The 20,086-nt window shown below is 37.8% G+C and overlaps 1 protein-coding gene across 1 annotated transcript; it reads left to right on the top strand.

Moving 5' to 3' along the window:
- The first annotated feature begins 13,919 nt into the window (after positions 1–13,919).
- On the top strand, positions 13,920–18,854 carry LOC125755872 (carnitine O-palmitoyltransferase 2, mitochondrial-like). Its single transcript, XM_049115071.1, has 2 exons — positions 13,920–13,949; positions 16,397–18,854. Exons 1-2 carry the CDS (start codon positions 13,920–13,922, stop codon positions 18,539–18,541), a joined length of 2,175 nt encoding a protein of 724 aa, XP_048971028.1. The 3' UTR covers positions 18,542–18,854.
- The last annotated feature ends 1,232 nt before the right edge of the window (positions 18,855–20,086 follow it).

The raw sequence follows: 20,086 nt of genomic DNA, 5'->3' as shown, positions 1-20,086 counted from the left end.
CCAGGGGTCAGAAGGTAAAGAAGAAGAGACACCTGGATTGGTCTTTTTAACTTATTTTCAATGCTGCAGTAAATGAACCCAATTTATCAAGGGTTTAACACATCAATTATATCCACTGTTTCAGAATGCCAGTAAATGGAAGACTGATCGGTTATTTTCCAACATTGCTGCACTGATAACTAATGCAAAGCTAGCTTTTCAGCTGTGTATCAACCCTTTTCTTCTGCCAGGTATTACTGTACTTAAGTGCCTCCCCAAGCAATTGCATTTTTGTTTCTGCTTTTAATACCAGACCATTAATCCCAAAGTTCTGTTTGGTACTCCAAATGTAATGTGATATGTGTGGACCCAGTCTTAGGAATTATGATACTTAAAAACCACATTTAAAGAGGCTGATGCAAAATGGGATTTCATTTCTTTCCGGTATTAGGCTTTTAAGTGCCAGAAAAATAACAATCTACAGAGAGGAATTTTTCAATAAGAGCTGCAGCTCTGATATTTTAGTCACAATTCTCTCCAAATCAGCTGCAGATATGAATCTTGTTGGAGTAATGATAGCTCAAGAAAGTGATTGTGTAAAATTGATTTAAATCCCTTGACAGTATGTCTACATTCTATAGTCAATAAAAAAAAAAAAAAAAAAGAGTTTCATGGGCCAAGGAAGTGATTGCTGTAAAACGGATATGCCTCTTCCTCAAAAATCATAATGCAGGACTTTATTCTTTAATCTTTTGGCTGTTCCTTCCCCAGCAAGCTTTGCAGCCCACTTGAATCAGGCCCATTTACTTGATATATATGATGGAGAAAGTAAAGGTGATTAAGAGGCATGCATGTGGGACTGATTGTACTTGAAATGGAAATACGTTTGCATTTATAGGGAGAATGAGAACTTTTCTACCAGAGGTTCTCAGATTTTGTTTTCTAGGATTAGGAAGGATGTCCACGTGGTAATACAGCCCAAAGTCTCTTTTCTTGAGGCAGGTAAATGTGACATTAAACTTCTCTGTGGCCAGACTACAGTAGATGACATACCCGATTAATTCTCTTAACAAGGGAGGTAGTCATCATCTCTTTGTTATAGACAAGGGCGTGAGGCTCAAGGAAGCAAAGTCATAGAGAATATCAGTGTCACAGCTGAGATCTGACCCCAGACCATGCTTTTTCTACACATTGCTGACTCCTAAGTAATTTGTGATTGACGGGAATGTTCTGCTTTCAGCAAATCAATATATTAAAATCCACAGCCACTAAACAACTCAGAAGGTGATTCTTCATAGTGACAAAGGATTTCCTAGCAGGTCCATTTAAATAGCCAGCACTTTGAAAATAGTAACATTCAAAATATTAATATTAAAAATATTAAAATATTCACTTTAATTTGTATTCACCATTTGAATAATAGTTTCCATTTATAAGACATTTCCATATTATATGTTCAATGTATTATATATATATGTGTACACATACATATGAATATGTCTGTACATATACACATATGTATAAATGTGTATGTATATATGCAGATATATACATTTACATATATACACACATATTTAATTTTACTTTAATTCTGTGCAATTCCCCTCAAAGGTCGTATTTTAGCCCTATTTTATAATTGAAGGAATTAGAGAACAAAGAATAAATAAAACACATAAGGTCATATACCTAGAAGGCAGTGAAGGTAGGATTTGAATCTCAGTTGTCTGAATCCCAAGCTCATGTTCCAAGGCAATACACCATATTTCTGCGGGGTAGAACGTTTCCTCAACCTGTGGTATGTTATCACGACACTCAGAAGCTTCTTTTTTTGACAAATCATTTTACTGATGGGTCATGGTGAATTTAATTTCAGACAAATATTGATTGAAAGCTGTTATTTCCCTATCATTTTACTAGTGAGCATGTGGAGAAAAACGGAACAAAATATGTTGCATTGTCCTCAGGGAAAGTTAATCTATTTAAGGAAATCTCTTGAATTCTACAAGTGTATCCTAAATATGAATACCTGTCTATTGAGTTTCAGTGTTGCTCTTTACTACTTTAAAAATATTTTATTTGAAATATTACCTTGTAGGTGGTTTATACATTCTCTAAGCTATCTTACACTAGAAATCTGTTTTTGCTGCCATATCTTTTAATTAGCATGGTTTTTGTTTTGTTTTGTTTCCTTCATGTTTTAACATTTGGGAGGTCTACGTTACTCCTATTCAATTTCTCACCTTTTCAAAACGTTTCAAAGAGAGGGTAATCTCACTTGTACGAGAATCCCAAATTAACTTTAAAATCACGTTGAATTCCCCCTAAATACTCAAAATTATGTAAAGTGAATTGGGAAGAAATGACAACTGTAACGCTTGTTTAATCTTTCCACCTAGGTATATCCTTTTGTGTCCATTCATTCAAATTTACTTTTTAAACTTGATTATACTTAGAAGTTTTCTTCCATAAAATTGCTCATTAAATATTACCAAGGAATTCATTTCCTTGAGAATGGAAATATTTGTTAATTAGAGTATTTCCTGATTTTGCAATAATTGCTAGTTTTATATTAGGCAAATTTTATCAATTTTTATTAATCTCTCCCCTCAAGCTTCTGCTTCTGTTTCTTTTTTGTTTCATATAAACATCATTTTTACATATTTTTTAAACGCTCCTCTAAATGAATTTAACAGTGCCTTTTTTTTTTTAAGATTTTATTTTTTCATCAGAGACACAGAGAGAGGGAGAGAAACAGGCAGAGAGAAAAGCAGGCTCCCCACGGAGAGCTCAATAGGGACTCAATCCCAGGACCAGGGATCACAGCGCCCCCCCCCCCAAAACTGAAGGCAGACGCTTAACCACTGAGCCACCCAGGTGTCCCAACAGTGCTGCTTTTAAGCCCCAACGGAAGTGCCCTCCATGCAGCTCAGCCATTCTGACAGCTTTCCCAATATCCCCCCCTAGTTCAGTGAGCTTAAAAAGAGCCACCAGAATGGAGAGCCTATCATACATTTACTTCCCCTTTTCCTCTCACTATTTCACTAGGAAAAAAAAGGAAGAAAAATACTTGTTAATATTTTTTTTTTTACCATATTTGTGTGTAATTTGAAATTTATAAAGAGAATGGAGCATGAGAAAGTAATGCCTCAGAGGCTTCTGGAGGCTTAGAACTTTCTGCTAGTCCTCTCTCTACAGGCCTGCTGTATGGTCCCAGAGGATTCGCACCACATGCTTGGTCCTGGGCTGCTACACTGCTTTTCCTAACCATCAGGCAGTAGAGTGTTCCAGCCAAGCTTCCCAAGCTACAGATTGCGTTAAATTACAGATTGCCTGTGGCTGTTCCTCTCTCTCGAGGGAAGCCCATGAGTGGGTGCAGGGAGTTCTGCTTCATTTTCCTGAAAGAATTATCTCTGAGAACTTGGTATTCAAATAAAACATGTAACGTGATGTTGAAATGCTGATCTAAATTTCAAAGTACTCTGAAGTTGCCGGGCATTATGAATATTTGCACCTAGTCCGGCTGCCACCAATTCTCATCATTTCATGCTTGGATTACTGGGATAGGATTTGGGTTGTTCTTCCTTTTTCCCATAATGCCTTCCTCCAGTTTTTCTTGGGGATCTCAATCAGATAAATTGCCTTCAAACTACAATTTTCAGCCTGACATTATTTAGCACAAATGTTTTCAGTGGCTCCCTATTATAGGTAGAATAAAATCCAAACTCCTTGTCATGGCATGTAATTCCCCTGAGTTCCCTCTGTGACCTTTTATTCCAGCACAGTGGTTTTCAAATGGGGGCAATTTCACCCCCCCAGGGCATATTTGGTTGTCTTACCTCCAAAAGGAAGAGACTTACTGGCATCTACTTGGTAGAGATTAGGGACGCTGCTAAACATCCTACAATACCCATGACAGATGACAGCCCTCACAACAAAGAACTACACAGTATAAAATGTCAACAGCACTGAAGTTTAGAAATCCTGCCCCAAACAAATGGAGCAGGGGGTTGTTCCCTCAATTTCCATGCACATATCACCTACCATGCATTCTTCAGCTTTACACCTCTAATTCCTAAGTGTGATTCCTATCTTGACACCTGCCAATTCTGCAAAGCCTTGCTGCATGAAATGCTCTCTCCTTGTAGATTTTTCTTGCATGTATTGGTCCCATTCCTGTGTTACTTTTCTTAAATGTTTTATTTCCCCAATTGTATTATACATTTTTGAAGTATAAGGAATCTATCTTCTCTCTCTTATATTAACGCACAGTACTGATTATAGGGCTGCACATATAATAGGTGCTAAAAAATATTTGTTGTTCAACTGGACACAAGAAAAAGAGTTCATTTTGATGGTGGCCTCCCTTTATAGCCATGTAGCTCCACTTACTATATAATTTGATTACTGCAACTGCAGTCATTGAATTCCTAATATGTAGACTCGAGCACAGTTCCTTTGTTTTAAGACACTGACAGTTTTACCGGGCCCACCGCTCAAACAAATAAATGGAATATTGGTGATCAAGTATGGCCTGACTCCCATTGTCACGCCTCTTGGCCTGCTATCATCCTAAATGAGTGGCCATGTGGAACAAATCACTAATGTGAAGGACAAGGCAAAACTGCCAGGAAAGAAAACATGAAATGGTAAATGTTTTATTTAATCTAGAAAGATATGGAAATGCTTCCTCTGATGCCAGCCTGCTGTTTTAAACAACCTCAGCTTCATTATTCAGAACCACTAATGTTAATGTATCTTTCCAACGGAAAGCTAGCTAAATAGACTAAAAGAACCCATTAGCAGCACCATGTCTGTCCTGGTCACTGGCTCTCATACAGATAAACAGTTCAATTTCATTTAATTTCTCAAACATAGATGGAGCATTTACTATTTAAAATGTACATACATACAGTACCTGGCGTTAGGTATGTTATAAAAATGCCCTCACAGAACTTGCACTCTGGTAGGGAAATAAGACAAAATAAGATTAATGGTAGTAAAATGGAGCTCTGCGGGTCCTCCAGGGATAGAGTCACCAGGTTTAGGGGAAGCAAGTGGGTGTCATTTTTAAGACCTTTCAAAAAGGAGAAACAGAGAGCTTTGCTTTTCATCTCCTTTTTTTTTTTTGAGATATATCAATTATGCATTGCTGCTGTAACAAATTACCACAAATTTAGTGACAGCAAACAACATAAATGTACCATTTAATAGTTCTGTCGGTTAGAAATCTGCACTAAATTAAAGTGTCATCCAGATTATGTTCCTTTCTTGGAGTCCTAGGGCAGAATCTGTTCCCTTGCCTTCTCCAGATTCTAAGCTGCTCAGATTCCTTTGCTCCTGGCTTCTTTCCTCTATTTTGAAAGCCAGCAATAATGGGTTGAGTCCTTCTTATGTCTCCTCTCTCTAATCCACCCTTCTTCTATCCTCTTCTACTTGTAAGGACTCTTGGGATTAGATCCAAACATCTCAGATAGTCCATCCATCATAATTTCCCCATCTCAATATGTTTAATCTGAGTTGTCTCTGCCAAGTAAGGTAATATATTTGCAGGTTCCAGTCATTGGGTTGTGGACATCTTGGGGGACAGTGAGGCTATTATTCTCCTCACCATGTAATATAAAACTTGCAATAAATTCTATAAATGTTAAGTATACAACTTGATGAATGTTTATGTGTATGCATTCATACAATCACCACTAAGAAAATATGTAGAATGCTTCCAACACTCATTTCCTGGAACTTTTGGTAACCTTCTTGGTCCGTACACTTATCCATAATAATCACGGCTTGATCTCTATCACCATTGATTAGTTTTACCTCTTTTATTTATTTATTTTTAAAGATTTTATTTATTCATTCATGAGAGACAGAGAGAAAGACAGAGAGAGGCAGAGACACAGGCAGAGGACAAAGCAGGCTCTATGCAGGGAGCCCAACGTGGGACTGGATCCCGGGCCTCCTGGATCATGCCCTGGGCTGAAGGCGGCACTAAACCGCTGAGCCACCCATGCTGCCCAGTTTTACCTATTTTAAAACTTCAGATAAATGGAATCCAACATGTGTTATTTTTATGTTAAGCTTCTTTTTCTCAATTCTTTATCAGATTAAACCATCCTTATACAATTATAGAAATAGTTTATTTGCATTGCTGTATATTATTCTGCAATGTGCATATATCACAATTTATTTACCCATTCTATGGATAGACATTTAGATTATTCACAATAGCCTCAAATTGTAAACAAAACTATCATGAACTGTCTTTTGTATGTCTACTGGTTCATATGTATACCTATGTTTGGCTTTAGTAGATAATACTGAAGTATTTTCAAAGCACTTATACTAATTTACACTCTGGCTAGCAGTAATAAGAGGCTCAGTGGCTCTACACCCTGATCAACACTTGATATTATCAGCCCTCTTGATTTGGGGCTTCAAGTGGGGTTATAAGAGGTATTTTACTGCGGTTAAATTTGCATTTTCTTGATGGCTAATGATGTTGAACACCTTTTTTATGCTTATTAGCTATTTGCATATCATCTTTAAAGTTTTTGCCCATTTTACTTTTAATTATCTTTTTAAAATTATTTGTAGGTATTTTATATATTTTTTAAAGATGTATTTTTTAAAAGATTTTATTTATTCATGAGACACAGAGAAAGAGAGAGAGAGAGAGAGAGAGAGAGAGAGAGGCAGCGACACAGGCAGAGGGAGAAGCAGGCTCCATGCAAGGAGCCTGATGTGGGACTTGATCCCAGGTGTCCAGGATCACGCCCTAGATTGAAGACGGCGCTAAACTGCTGAGCCACCAGTGCTGCCCAAAGATGTATTTATTTATTTGAGAGAGAGAGAGTGAGCATGAGTTGGGGAAGAGGCAGTCAGGGAGAGAGAGAGAGAATGGATCTCAAGCAGACTCCCCACCAAGCACAGAGCCCATCTCAGGGCTTGATCCCATAACCCCGAGATCATGACCTGAAATAAAACCAAGAGTCAGATGGTCTAATGACTGAGCCACCCAGGTGCCCCTAGTATTCTATATATATCAAATGCAATGTTTTTCCCACTTGTGACTACTTTTCCTTTAGTTAATGATCACTGTTGGTGGACAAAGTTCTTAATTTTAATAAAGACTATTTTAGCAATCTCTTCATGGCTAATGTTTTTGAGTTATATTTTTTAAATTGTTCCCTATAAGATATTCTCTTTTGTAATCTCCTAGATGATATATTGCTTTGCCTTTCACATTTAGATCTATAGTTCATCTCAAATTACTCTGTGAATGGTATAAGGTAGGGGTCAGATTACATTACTTTCTCATATGAATATCCATGTAATTTGGCACCGTTTATTGAAAATACCATCCCAGTGACTTGACAGGGAAGAGGGTAGAGTAGGAGGATCCTAAGCTAACCTCCTCCCATGGACAAACCAAGGTAACAAATACATGTATTGTAGCCAACACTGAAAACAATCTGAAGACTGGCAGGACAGATCTTCCACTAGTTGTAGAGAAGAGGCTACATCATAATGAGTAGGAAGGGTGGAGACACAGTAGGGACCATCCTGTTAGTAGTAACTAATCCCAATGGGAAAGACATCGCAAGCATGGAGGAGGGAGGGAACCAGACCCCATACTGGGCACCCCCAGCCCTGAAGACCTGCAGTAGGAAAATGGTTTTCTATAATGTCTGGCTTTGAAAATCAGCAAAGCTTAACTTGAGGAAGCTTTAAAAATTGGTTAGGGGATAACCCTAGGAAAGCCAGAAAGCTTTAGGAAACCGAGTCCCCTCTCTTAAAGAATCAACACACTGAATAATATGACCTAAGACACAGCACATAAGCAGCAGTATGAAAAGTGGCCAGAGTATCCATGAAGGTGATTTCTTAACTAATTTTAGAACGTATGCCAGAGATGCAAGGATCTGCAGATTTCTCCAAGAACAAAAATATTGGTAGACACTTTTTTTTTTCTCTCCAATCCTTGATAGCCAGATGCTTGGGGGGAGCCAATTCTAACACTCTTTGTCTATCTTGCTAGCACCATAAGCACTGCCCTAATGTTCCCCTGTGAACCTATTTGCCCCACTTAACCAAAATGCCTTAGCAGGCACCCCTCCAAATTGGCTCCTGCCCCACCATATCTAATAAGTAGCCCTGACCAGGACTAGCACCCTTCTAAAGTGACTTCTGCCCTGGTGGGGAGGGGAGATAATTTTATACACTAGCGCACTTGCAGTTCCTACAGCTGGGCCCCTTATCTGGCTGTGCAGGGAGAAAGCCCCGCTTTCAGTGTGCTTACAGCTGTCATAGTAGCTAATTGCAAACAGCAAGACTGAGGACAAACCTTACCCACCAGCAAACCCATTGGTGGCTGTAGCTATACCTCTCAACATCACCAGGGGCAAATCCTGCCCAATGTGCCTGCAGCAGACAAAGTAGATATTTGCAGCCAGCTGGGATGAGAACCAGCCCTACCCATCAGCATGCCCATAGTCTTTATGGCCACAACAGTGGGGGACATACAGCCTACCCAGGAAACAACCTTAGAGTGCCTGGTTCTGGTGACCAGAGGGGATTGCGCTATAAGGCACCACAGGAGCTCTTCTACACAAGGCCACCACTTTTAAGGCCAAGAGACATAGCTAACCTACCTAATACAATAAGTAAATATAGATAAATACACATGAGAAGACAATGGAACATGTCCCAAATGAAAGAACAAGAAAAAAATCACAGAAAAAGAACTAAACAAAATAGATAAGCAATATCCTGATAAATAGTTTAAAGTAAGGATCAAAAAGATACTCACTGGACTTGAGAGAAGAGTGGATGAACCCAGTGAGAATAGGTTCTTTGTTCTTCAACAAAGAGACAGAAAATACAATCAGAGCTGAAGAATAAATAACTGAAATGAAAAATAAACTAGAGGGAATCAGTAGGAAATTACAGTATACAGGAGGGAAGATGAATGATCTGTAAGACAGAATAATGGAAAGCAACCAAACTAAACAGCAAAAAAGAATAATAAAAAATGAGGATAGGTTAAAGAGACCTTAGCGATATCATCAAGTACAATAACACTTACATAATAAGGGTTCCAGAAAAGTAGAGAGAAAGAGAAGGGGGCAGGAAACTTATTTGAAGAAATAATAGCTGGAACCTACCCTAATCTGGTGAAGAGAACAGACATCCAGGTTCAGGAATGGCAGAGAGTCCCAAAAAATATGACTCCAAGGACGTCCATGTCATAACACATAATAATTAAAATGGCAAAGTTAATGATAAGGAATCTTAAGAGCAGCAAGAAAAAAAGTTATATACAAGGAAAATGCCATAAGGCTATCAGCTAATTTTTCAGCAGAAACTTTGAAGGCCTGAAGAGAGTAGCATGATATATTCAAAAGTCTAAAAGGAAAAAAACCTATAAGAAAGAGTACTCTATCCCACCAAGATTATCACTTAGAATCGAAGAAGAAATAAAAACTTTCCCAGAAAAACAAAAGTTAAAGGACTTCATCACCATTAAGGGAGACTTACAAGAAATGTTAAAGGGAATTCTTTAACTGGAAGAAAAGGCTATAACTAGAAGCGTGATATTATGAAAGAAAAAAATTTTACTGTTAAAAGCAAACATACAGTAAACATAGTAGATAATCACTTATTAAGCCAATATGGAGGCTAAAACACAAAAGTAGTAAAATCAATTATATCTACAAAAATTAGTCTACAGATACATAAAACAAAAATATGAAAATAAACATCATATACATAAAACTTGGAAGAGGTTACAAAAATTTTATTGCTTTTAGAATATGTTCACACTTAAGCAACCAGTATAGACTGCTATACACATAGGATGTTGTATATGAACCCCATGGTAACCACAAATCAGAAACATACAAAGATATGCAAAAAATAAAGAGAAGACAATCCAAGAATAATATTATATAAAGTGACCAAACCACAAAAGAAGAAAGGAAAGGAACAAATAATTACAAAAGTAACCAAAAATCTTTTAAAAAATAAAGGGAGGGGATCCCTGGGTGGCTCAGCAGTTTGGCGCCTGCCTTCAGCCCAGAGCGTGACCCTGGAGACCCAGAATCGAGTCCTACATCAGGCTCTTTGCATGGAGCCTGCTTCTCCCTCTGCCTGTGTCTCTGCCTCTCTCTCTCTCCCTCTCTCTCTCTCTCTTTCTCTCTCTCTGTGTCTCATGAATGAATAAATTTAAAAAATCCTTTTAAAAATATATAAATAAATAAAGGGAGGGCACCTGGGTAGTTCAGTGGTTGAGTGTCTGGGATAAAGTCCTACATCAGGCTCCTAGCAATGGTTGAGCATCTGTCTTTGGCTCAGGCCATGATCCCAGGGTTCCTGGGATCAAGTCCCACATCAGGCTCCCCACAGGGAGCCTGCTTCTCCCTCTGCCTGTGTCTCTGCTTCTCTCTGTGTGTCTCTCATGAATAAAGTCTTTTTAAAAAATTACAAAAGTGACCAGAAAACAATTAACAAAATGCCACTAAGTACATACCTATCAATAACTACTTTAAATCTAAAATAGACTAAGTTCTTCAATCAAAAGACATACAGTGATAGAATGGATTTAAAAAACAAGACCCACCTATATGCTGCCTGCAAGAGACCTAAAGACAAATAGACTGAAAGTAAAGAGACTGTACAAATGGAAATAAAAAAAGGCTGGGATAGAAATACTTGTATCAGACAAAGTTGACTTTATTTATTTATTTATTTCAAAGTTGACTAAAATAAAGACTGTAAGGGGCACCTGCGTGGCTGAGTGGTTGAGCATCTGCCTTTGGCTCAGGGTGTGATCCCGGGATCCAGAGATCAAGTCCCACATCTGGCTCCCTGCAGTGAGCCTGCTTCTCCTTCTGCCTATGTCTCTGCCTCTCTCTCTGTGTGTCTCTCATGAATAAACAAATAAAATATTTTAAAACAATGAAGACTGTAGCATGAAAAAAAGACGATTATGTAATGATAAAAGGATCAATCCAACAAAAGGATGAAACAATTGTAAATATCTATGCATTCATTAGAGGAGCACCTAATTATGTAAAGCAAATATTAACAGACATAAAGGGAAAAAATAACAGTATAATAATAATAGTAGGAAACTTTAATGTCCCACTTACAATAATTAATAGATCATTCAGACAGAAAATCAAGTAAATAGTAGTTTTGAATGACACATTAGACCAGATGGACTTAACAGACATGTAGAGAACATTACATCCAAAAATCAGAACATATTTTTCAAATGTACATGGAACATTCCCCGGATAGGTCACTTGTTAGGCCACAAACTAAGTTTCAACAAATTTAAAAATATTGAAATCCTACCAAGCATATTTTCCCACCACAATGGTATGAAACTAGAAATCAACTATAAGAAAAAAAAAAACTGGAAAAAACTAACACATGGAAGCTAAGGAACATGCTATTATGCAACTAATGGGTAAACAAAAATCAAGGAAGAAATTTAAAAAATACATGGAGACAAATGAAAATAGAAACACAATGGTTCAAAATCTTTGGGATGCATCAAAAGCTGTTCTAAGAGAAAGGTTTCTAGGAATAAAGGCCTACTTCAAGAAACAAATAACTCAGTCTAACCTTATACTTTAAAAAAATACTGGAAAAAAAGAACTAACACATCTCAAAATTAGTAGAAGAGAGGAAATAATAAAGATCAGAATAGAAATAAGTGAATAAAGACTAAAAAATAAAAAAAATAGAAAAGATCAATGAAACCAAGAGCAGGTTCTTTGAGAAGATAAACTAAATTGATAAACCTTTATACAGCTTGATTCATCAAGAAAAAAAGAGGATTCAGATAAATAAAATCAGAATTGAAAAGAGGAGAAATAGCAACTGATATCATAGAAAGACAAAGGATTATAAGAGAATATTATGAAAAGTTATATGTCAAAAAACTGGACAATTTAAAAGAAGTAGATAAATTTCTAGAAACATACCATCTCCCAAGATAGAACCAGGAAGAAATAGAAATTTTGAACAGACTTATTACTAGTACCAAAATTAAATCAGTAATCAAGACCACCCAAAAAACAAAAGTTCAGGACCAAATGGCTTCACAGGTGATTCCTAAAAAAATAATTGAAGAAGGTTAGATACCTATTTTTCTCAAAGTACTGCAAAAAATAGAATAAGAAGGTAAAAATTCCAAATTCATCCTATAAGACTTTCATTAACTTGCTACTAAAACCAGACAAAGACACTACAAAAAAAGAAAACTACAGACCCATATCCTTAATGAACATGGATGCAAAATTCTCAACCAAATATCAGCAAACCAAATTCAACAATACAGTAAAAGGATCATTCACCATAATTAAGTGGGATTTATTCCAGCGATGACAGGATGATTTACTATTTGCAAATCATTCAACAAGATACATCACATTTAAAAAAGGAAACATAAAAACCAGATGATCACCTTAAGAGATGCAGAAAAAGGATTTGAAAAAATGCAACATCTATTCATGATAAAAACTCTTGACAAACTTAGTTTAGAGAGCATATACCTCAATATAATAAAGGCCTTATATAACAAACCCATACCTAACATCATCCTCAATGGTAAAAAGATCAGGAACAAGATAAAAATGTCCACTCTCATTGCTTTTATAAAAGTACTGGAAATCCTACCTGCAGCAAGCACACAAGAAATAAAAGGCATTGAAATTGGTAGGGAAAAAGTAAAACTTTAACTGTGGTAGATGACATGGTACTATATACAGAAAGTCCCACAGACCCTACCAAAAAACTATTAGAAGTGATACATGAATTTAGTAAAGTCACAAGACACAAAATTAATACACAAAAATTGGTTACATTTCTAAACACTAATAATGAAGTAGCAGAAAGAGAAATTAGGAAAAAATTCCATTTACAACAGCACCAAAAAGAATAAAATAGCTAAGAATAAATTCAACCAGGGAGGTAAAAGATCTATACTGAAAGTATAAGACCTTGGAAAAATTGAAGATGAAAAAACAAATGTAGAGATATACTATGCTCATGGATTGGAAGATTGGAAGAGTATTGTTGAAATGTCCATACTTCCCAAAGCTATCAACAAATTCAGTGCAATCCCTATCAAAATACCAATAGCATTTTTCACAGAACTAGAACAAATAATCCTAAAATTTGTATAGAAACACAAAATCTTCCAAAATCTTCAAGCAATCTTGAAAAAGAACAAAGCTGGAGGTACAAAATCCCAATTTTCAAGATACACTACAAAGCTATAGTGATCAAAACAGTAAGGTACTGGTAAGGTATCAAAAAAGTAAGTATAAAGTAGACACATACATCAAAGAACTAGATAGAATGCCTGGAAACTAACTCAAACTTGTATGGTCAAATGATCTAGGAGAAAGGAGGCAAGAACATACAATGGGGAAAAGACAGTCTTTTCAACAAATGGTGCTGGGGAAACTGGACAGGCACATGTAAAGAATGAAACTGGGCCACTTTCTTACATCATTCACAAAAACAAACTCAAAATGGCTTAAAGATGTAATGTGACACGTGAAACCATAAAACTCATTTAAAAAACATAGGCAGTAATCTCTTTGAGATTGGCCTTCACAACATATGTAGGGGCATGTAACCTAAAACAAGAGAAACAAAAACAAAAATTAACTCTTGGGACTCACTAAAATAAAAAGCTTTTGTACAGCAGAGGAAACTATCAACAAAATGAAAACATAACCTACTGAAGGGGAGAAGATATTTGCAATTGGTATATCCAATAAGGGGTTAATACCCAAACTATATAATGAACTTACACAAATTAACACCAAAACAAACAAATAATCCTATTAAAACTGAGCAAAGGACCTGAAAAGATATTTTTCCAAAGATGTACAGATGGAAAAAAAAAAAAACAACAACACATGAAGATGCTTAACATCACTACTTACCAGGTAAATGTAACTCAAGACCACAATAAGGTATTATCTCACACTTACCAGAATGGATAGTATCAAAAAGATAAGAAATAACAAGTGTTAAAAAAAAAAAAAAGAAATAACAAGTGTTGCTAAGGATATGGAGAAAAGGGAACCGTCATGCACTGTTGGTGGGAATGTAAATTGATGTAGCCATTGTAGAAAACCAAATGGAAGTTCCTTTAAAACTTAAAAAATAGGAATATGATCCATTAATTCTATGACTCAGTATATGCTCAAAGAATACAGAAACACTATTTCAAAAAGATATATGTATCCTTATGTTTATTTGCTTCATTATTTATAATAGCCAAGAAATGGAAGAAACTCGAGTTTCCATTGATAGATGAATGGATAAAGAAGATGTGGCATATACATAAACAGAAATATAAATATATATGATGAAATATTACTCAGCCCTAAAGAAGAATAAGATCTTGCCCTTCACAATAACATGGATGGACCTGCAGAATATTATGTCTATAAATCAGACAGAGAAAAACAATTACCACATCATTTCATTTATATGTAGAATCTAAAAAACAAAACAAAACAAAAAAACAGACTCAAATATAGAGAACAAACTGCTGGTTACTAGCGGGCAAAAGGGTGAACAGATGGATGAAAAAGGTAAAGGTGATTAAGAGTATAAACTTCCAGTTATAAAATAAACAAGTCACAGAGATGAAAAGTACAGAATAGGGAATATAATCAATAACATTGCATAACACTGTATTGGTGAAAAATGGTCATGGTGAGCATTGAGCAATGTATAAAATTGTCAAATCACTATGTTGTACACTTGAAATTAATATAACATTGTATGTCAATTATACTTTGATGATAAAATATAATAAAATAATGTTGAAAAAATACTATCCTTTTCTTCCTGAATTATAGTAACAACTATGCTGTAAATCAAATGACTGTAGATATGTGGAAGTATCTTTGGACTCTGTATCTGTTCCATTGATCTATTTGTCTATCCTCCTGCCAATATATCACGCTGACTCTAGGACCAAGGATGGAATGACTATGAAGTGAATTCTGACCAATAACACTTTCATGGCTAGACTAAAAGGTTTTTATAATAACTTATAATTATTCTACCCCATGGTAAAGTGATCTTAATACATCAATATTTACATTTTAAGTTCCTTGAAGAACTTTTTTTGCTTCCTGTTTTGTAACCGCCTGTTTTGTAACTGGACATCCTCCACCTAGTAGACAATAATGACTGATTATATCGAACTGAAATTTCTCAGCTAATAGATAAATTAAAATGCTGTTGCTAGAATATTTAAAAGGCTGGAAACTTGTTGAGAAAAATTCATTAAAAGTTAGATACATTTTAAGTAAACCCAACAGATATTCTTGCACTGGGCTCAAAGATTGAGACTTAGAATATGGGATATAGACCTCACGTTGCAGGTCAAGTTATTCTGCATAACCACTTCATCTTTTATGTTCTGTTGAGTTATTATATTATTATTATTATATAATGGTATTTCAACCTTATGGGACTACTGTGAGACTTAATTAAAAACAAATTTGAAGTAAAGCTTGCTATGAAAATAGTTTATCTAAGACGCTATTCTTTTTAAAAATATATACACAATTCAACTCAATCCCACATTTCTGTTATATTATTATTATTATTATTATTATTGATACATGTGAAGATTCTAAGACCTAGTAAGACACTAAGGAACATTTTAAACTAGCAAAAAGAAAATAAGATAATTTTAAAACAGATGAAGAGGTAAGCTCATTGCATTATAGTCTTTAATGTAAAACTGATTATCAAATTATCTTATTCATACATATACAACTCTATTAACTAGAGACTTCTCTTCATTAATTTGGCCAGAGAAATGAATCTAATAGCCACAAAGGCTCACTTAAGTTGTCGAATCTTTCTTTAGATTTGACCAGTTTAATTGAGTATGCCCAGAAATTCAGCATCAAATTAAAGGTTAGAAAAGATAGCCTCCAAAAAAATACTTATATGATAGAACACAAAGATAAAAGTATCTCTTTTATGATTTATTTCCTGGGAAAAGGAACAACTCTGTAAGAAAAAGTCAAAATCTAGGTTTTTCTTGTCTTTGATTTTTAAATTTATTTTTAGTGACACTTTTCCTCACCACACTGTGATTCTCGAATCCATAGTTGGTGCTCAATGAATGTGTGAATGAATTAAAGATTGTTCCTTTGTGATCCCTAGGTCCCATATAGCTTGAGTTACATATCTTATTGTGATCATTTATTCACATGCTGTTTTCTCCTGGGCTGTGAAGTCCTCTATTGTAGAAACTCCTTTAATCACCTGGTTTCCCCAATGCCTGACACAGAGTAGGTGCTTAGAATATGTCTCTCAGCTAAAGCTGATAGTCTTCTCACAATAAATTCATGGTGACCAGGAGAATATACAACCTCCTTTAAGACTGTTAAGAGGGAAGTGGCTCGGCGGGCGGACGCGAGTCCCTGCTGACTCAGTGACCCGGCTACCCCGGGGGTGGCGGCCTCACCCCAGTCCTCGCGGACTCCGCATCCTCCGCGTTCTCCCGCCGCAGCCTCCCGGAACGCTGGTGGCCCGCCTGCTACTGCTGCGCGCCCGGCCGCGGCGCCCTGCAGGGGGCCCAGGACCCGTGTGTCGGCGCCTTAGCGCAGGCTCGGGGCCCCGCGAGTCCCTGCAGCGCAGCATCGTGCCCACTATGCACTTCCAGGACAGCCTGCCCAGGCTGCCTATTCCCAAACTTGAAGACACCATTAAGAGATACCTGCGTGCACAGAAACCTCTCTTAGACGATGGCCAGTTCAGGAAAACAGAACAGTTTTGCAAGAGTTTTGAAAATGGGATTGGAAAAGAACTGCATGAGCAGCTGGTTGCTCAGGACAAGCAGAATAAACATACGAGCTACATTTCAGGTCCCTGGTTTGGTATGTACCTAACCGCTCGAGATCCCGTCGTCTTGAACTTTAATCCATTCATGGCATTCAACCCTGACCCAAAGTCGGAGTATAATGACCAGCTCACCAGGGCGACCAACATGACCATTTCGGCCATCCGGTTTCTGAAGACGCTCCGGGCCGGTCTCTTGGAACCAGAGGTTTTCCATTTGAACCCTGCCAAAAGTGACACCGACACCTTCAAGAGACTCATACGCTTTGTGCCTTCCTCTCTGTCCTGGTATGGCGCCTACTTAGTTAACGCATACCCCCTGGATATGTCTCAGTATTTTCGGCTTTTCAATTCAACTCGTTTACCCAGGCCTGTTCGTGATGAACTTGTCACTGATGAGAGCGCTAGGCACCTTCTGGTCCTAAGGAAAGGACATTTCTATGTTTTTGATGTCCTAGATCAAGATGGAAACATTGTGAGCGCCTCTGAAATCCAGGCTCATCCGAAGTACGTTCTCTCAGACAGCAGCGCCACCCCTGACTTTCCCCTGGCCTATCTGACCACTGAGAACCGAGACGTCTGGGCAGAGCTCAGGGAGAGGCTGGTGAGTGGTGGCAATGAGGAGGCCCTGAGGAAAGTGGACTCTGCTGTGTTCTGTCTCTGCCTAGATGACTTCCCCATTAAGGCCCTTGTCCACCTGTCTCACACCATGCTGCACAGTGACGGCACAAACCGCTGGTTTGATAAGTCCTTTAACCTCATTCTAGCCACGGATGGCACTGCGGCTGTCCACTTTGAGCATGCCTGGGGTGATGGTGTGGCAGTGCTCAGGTTTTTTAATGAAGTGTTTAAGGATAGCACTCAGGCCCCTGCTATCACCCCACAGAGCCAGCCGGCCCACACTGACTCTTCTGCTGCTGTGCGGAGACTTAACTTCAAGCTGGATGATGCCATGAAGGCCAGCATTGGTGCTGCTAAGGACAAGTTTGATGCCATCGTGAAAACCCTCACCATCGACTTCATCCAATTTCAGAGAGGGGGCAAAGAGTTTTTGAAAAACCAGAAGCTGAGCCCTGACGCAGTAGCTCAGCTGGCCTTCCAGATGGCCTTCCTGAGGCAGTATGGGCGGACAGTGGCCACCTACGAGTCGTGTAGCACTGCAGCATTCAAGCACGGCCGCACTGAGACCATCCGCCCAGCCTCCATCTTCACAAAGAAGTGTTCCGAGGCTTTTGTCAGGGAGCCCTCCAGACACAGTGCTGGAGAGCTTTGCCAGATGATGGCCGAGTGCTCCACGTATCATGGCCAGCTGACCAAGGAAGCAGCAATGGGCCAGGGCTTTGACCGACACTTATTTGCTCTGCGGTACCTGGCAGCAGCCAAGGGGATTGCTCTGCCTGAGCTCTACCTGGACCCTGCATACAGACAGATAAACCACAACATCCTGTCCACAAGTACACTGAGCAGCTCAACAGTGAACATTGGCGGCTTTGCCCCCGTGGTCCCTGATGGCTTTGGCATTGGGTATGCTGTTCATGACAAGTGGATAGGCTGCAACGTCTCCTCCTATCCAGGCCGCAATGCCCGGGAGTTTCTCCAGTGTGTAGAGAAGGCCTTAGAGGACATATTTGATGCCATAGAAGGCAAACGCATCAAAACATAGCTTCTGGATGGGTGAAAAGCCTCCATTGCTTCATTGACATGAAAATTGGGGGTGTATGTAGCCAAAAGGTGCTATTCTGTATACAAAGGAAACTAATTGCGAGGTGCCTAAGCAGCCAGTGCTGTAAGGCTTGAGCTTCAAAGTCATGGTTTTAAAGCTAACCTTATAATCGCCAAGTGGGACTAAATCACAGGTAAAGATAATGAGAAGTTTCGATATTAAGGGCATTTAATCAGGAGGTGGGATTTGGAAGGATAACTTAGGTGTATTTATTGTTGAAGCAGAAATAAAATTATTGCTTGGAAAAAAAAAAAAAAGACTTTGTTAAGACAATCCAGAGCCAAATGGGAAATATTAATTAGCACCTTGCATTGGACAGTTCATATTTGCACACAGGTGAAAGGGGATTGAGAAGGAGGAGGAACTCCCCACACACAAAGGTAGGAAAACTGTGACAAAATAAACACTGTACAGAAAGACTGTCAGCTTCCCATCATCAACAGTTTACCCCCAACACCTCTAGATATGAGTTCCAAACTAAACAAGTATTTATGGAAATGCAACAGATATTCTTCTAATATGGGCTGTCTTTCCCATAATAATGAGTTGCTATCTTTTATGTATCTCATCCATTAGGATGGATTAAGTAGCCACCTGTCTTGCCAATCTGATCTAGTCATTTGTTCTCTTCTTAACATTGGCCAAAATGTTAATGTTGTGTCTCTGCAGATAAAATCTGCTAGCAATATGGCACTGTGGCTTAAAGGATTATGCTATATAAGGTGATGCTGCTTCATGGGAAAGATGCATCCAAGAATGCTTTCTCTTCTGTATTATTTGACTTGTAGTAAAAGTAGAATAAATATCACTAGAAATAAAAAGAAACTGAGAAGTTTGAATCATTTTTTTATTTGTCATTTTCTTTAGGTATAACTCAACTAGCTTTAATTAATAGCAGCTGGACAGGACCAAGAGGGTAAATTTTGATTCCATGGGATGATTTAGTGTTTTACATGCCCAATGAATATCCAACTGGGCCCAGAACATGATATCCAAAGAATGTAGCATGGATGTTGTTTTAAGTAAGAGGCTAACACTAGGGGACTTAACATTCAGATTCTTTGATGATACTGGAGGTATAGAAAATGGAATTATCTCAGTAAGCACCAGCTCTGTGCTAGGCACTATGTACATACATTATTTCTTTTTTTAATTTTATTTATTTTTTCATGAGAGACACAGAGCAACAGGGAGAGAGAGGCAGAGACACAAGCAGAAGGAGAAGCAGGCTCCATTCAGGGAGTCTGATGTGGGTCTTGATTCCAGGTCTCCAGGGTCATGTACTGAGCTGAAGGCGGCGCTAAACCGCTGAGCCACCTGGGCTCTCCACATACATTATTTCATGTAACCCTCTTAACAAGTCTTTGAAAAGCAATTCCTATTATTTTCTTAATACAAATATTAAAAATGAAATTAAAAGAGATTCAGTAATTATCACAAGGTCATAATGTTAGAAAGAGATACAGAAATATTCCAACCAGTTAC

This window comes from Canis lupus, chromosome 10, assembly GCF_003254725.2.
Source record: "Canis lupus dingo isolate Sandy chromosome 10, ASM325472v2, whole genome shotgun sequence".
In the NCBI taxonomy this organism is placed as follows: domain Eukaryota; kingdom Metazoa; phylum Chordata; class Mammalia; order Carnivora; family Canidae; genus Canis; species Canis lupus.
Note: the sequence above shows the minus strand (reverse complement) of the source record. Positions and strands in the feature narration are given on the sequence as shown.

Bases quoted from the DNA above. Each gene is read 5' to 3' on its own strand.
- LOC125755872 (XM_049115071.1), top strand. From the start codon at position 13,920: ATGAAGATGCTTAACATCACTACTTACCAG. The intron at 13,950-16,396 runs GTAAATGTAACT...CATGGTGACCAG, and splicing joins TTAACATCACTACTTACCAG to GAGAATATACAACCTCCTTT.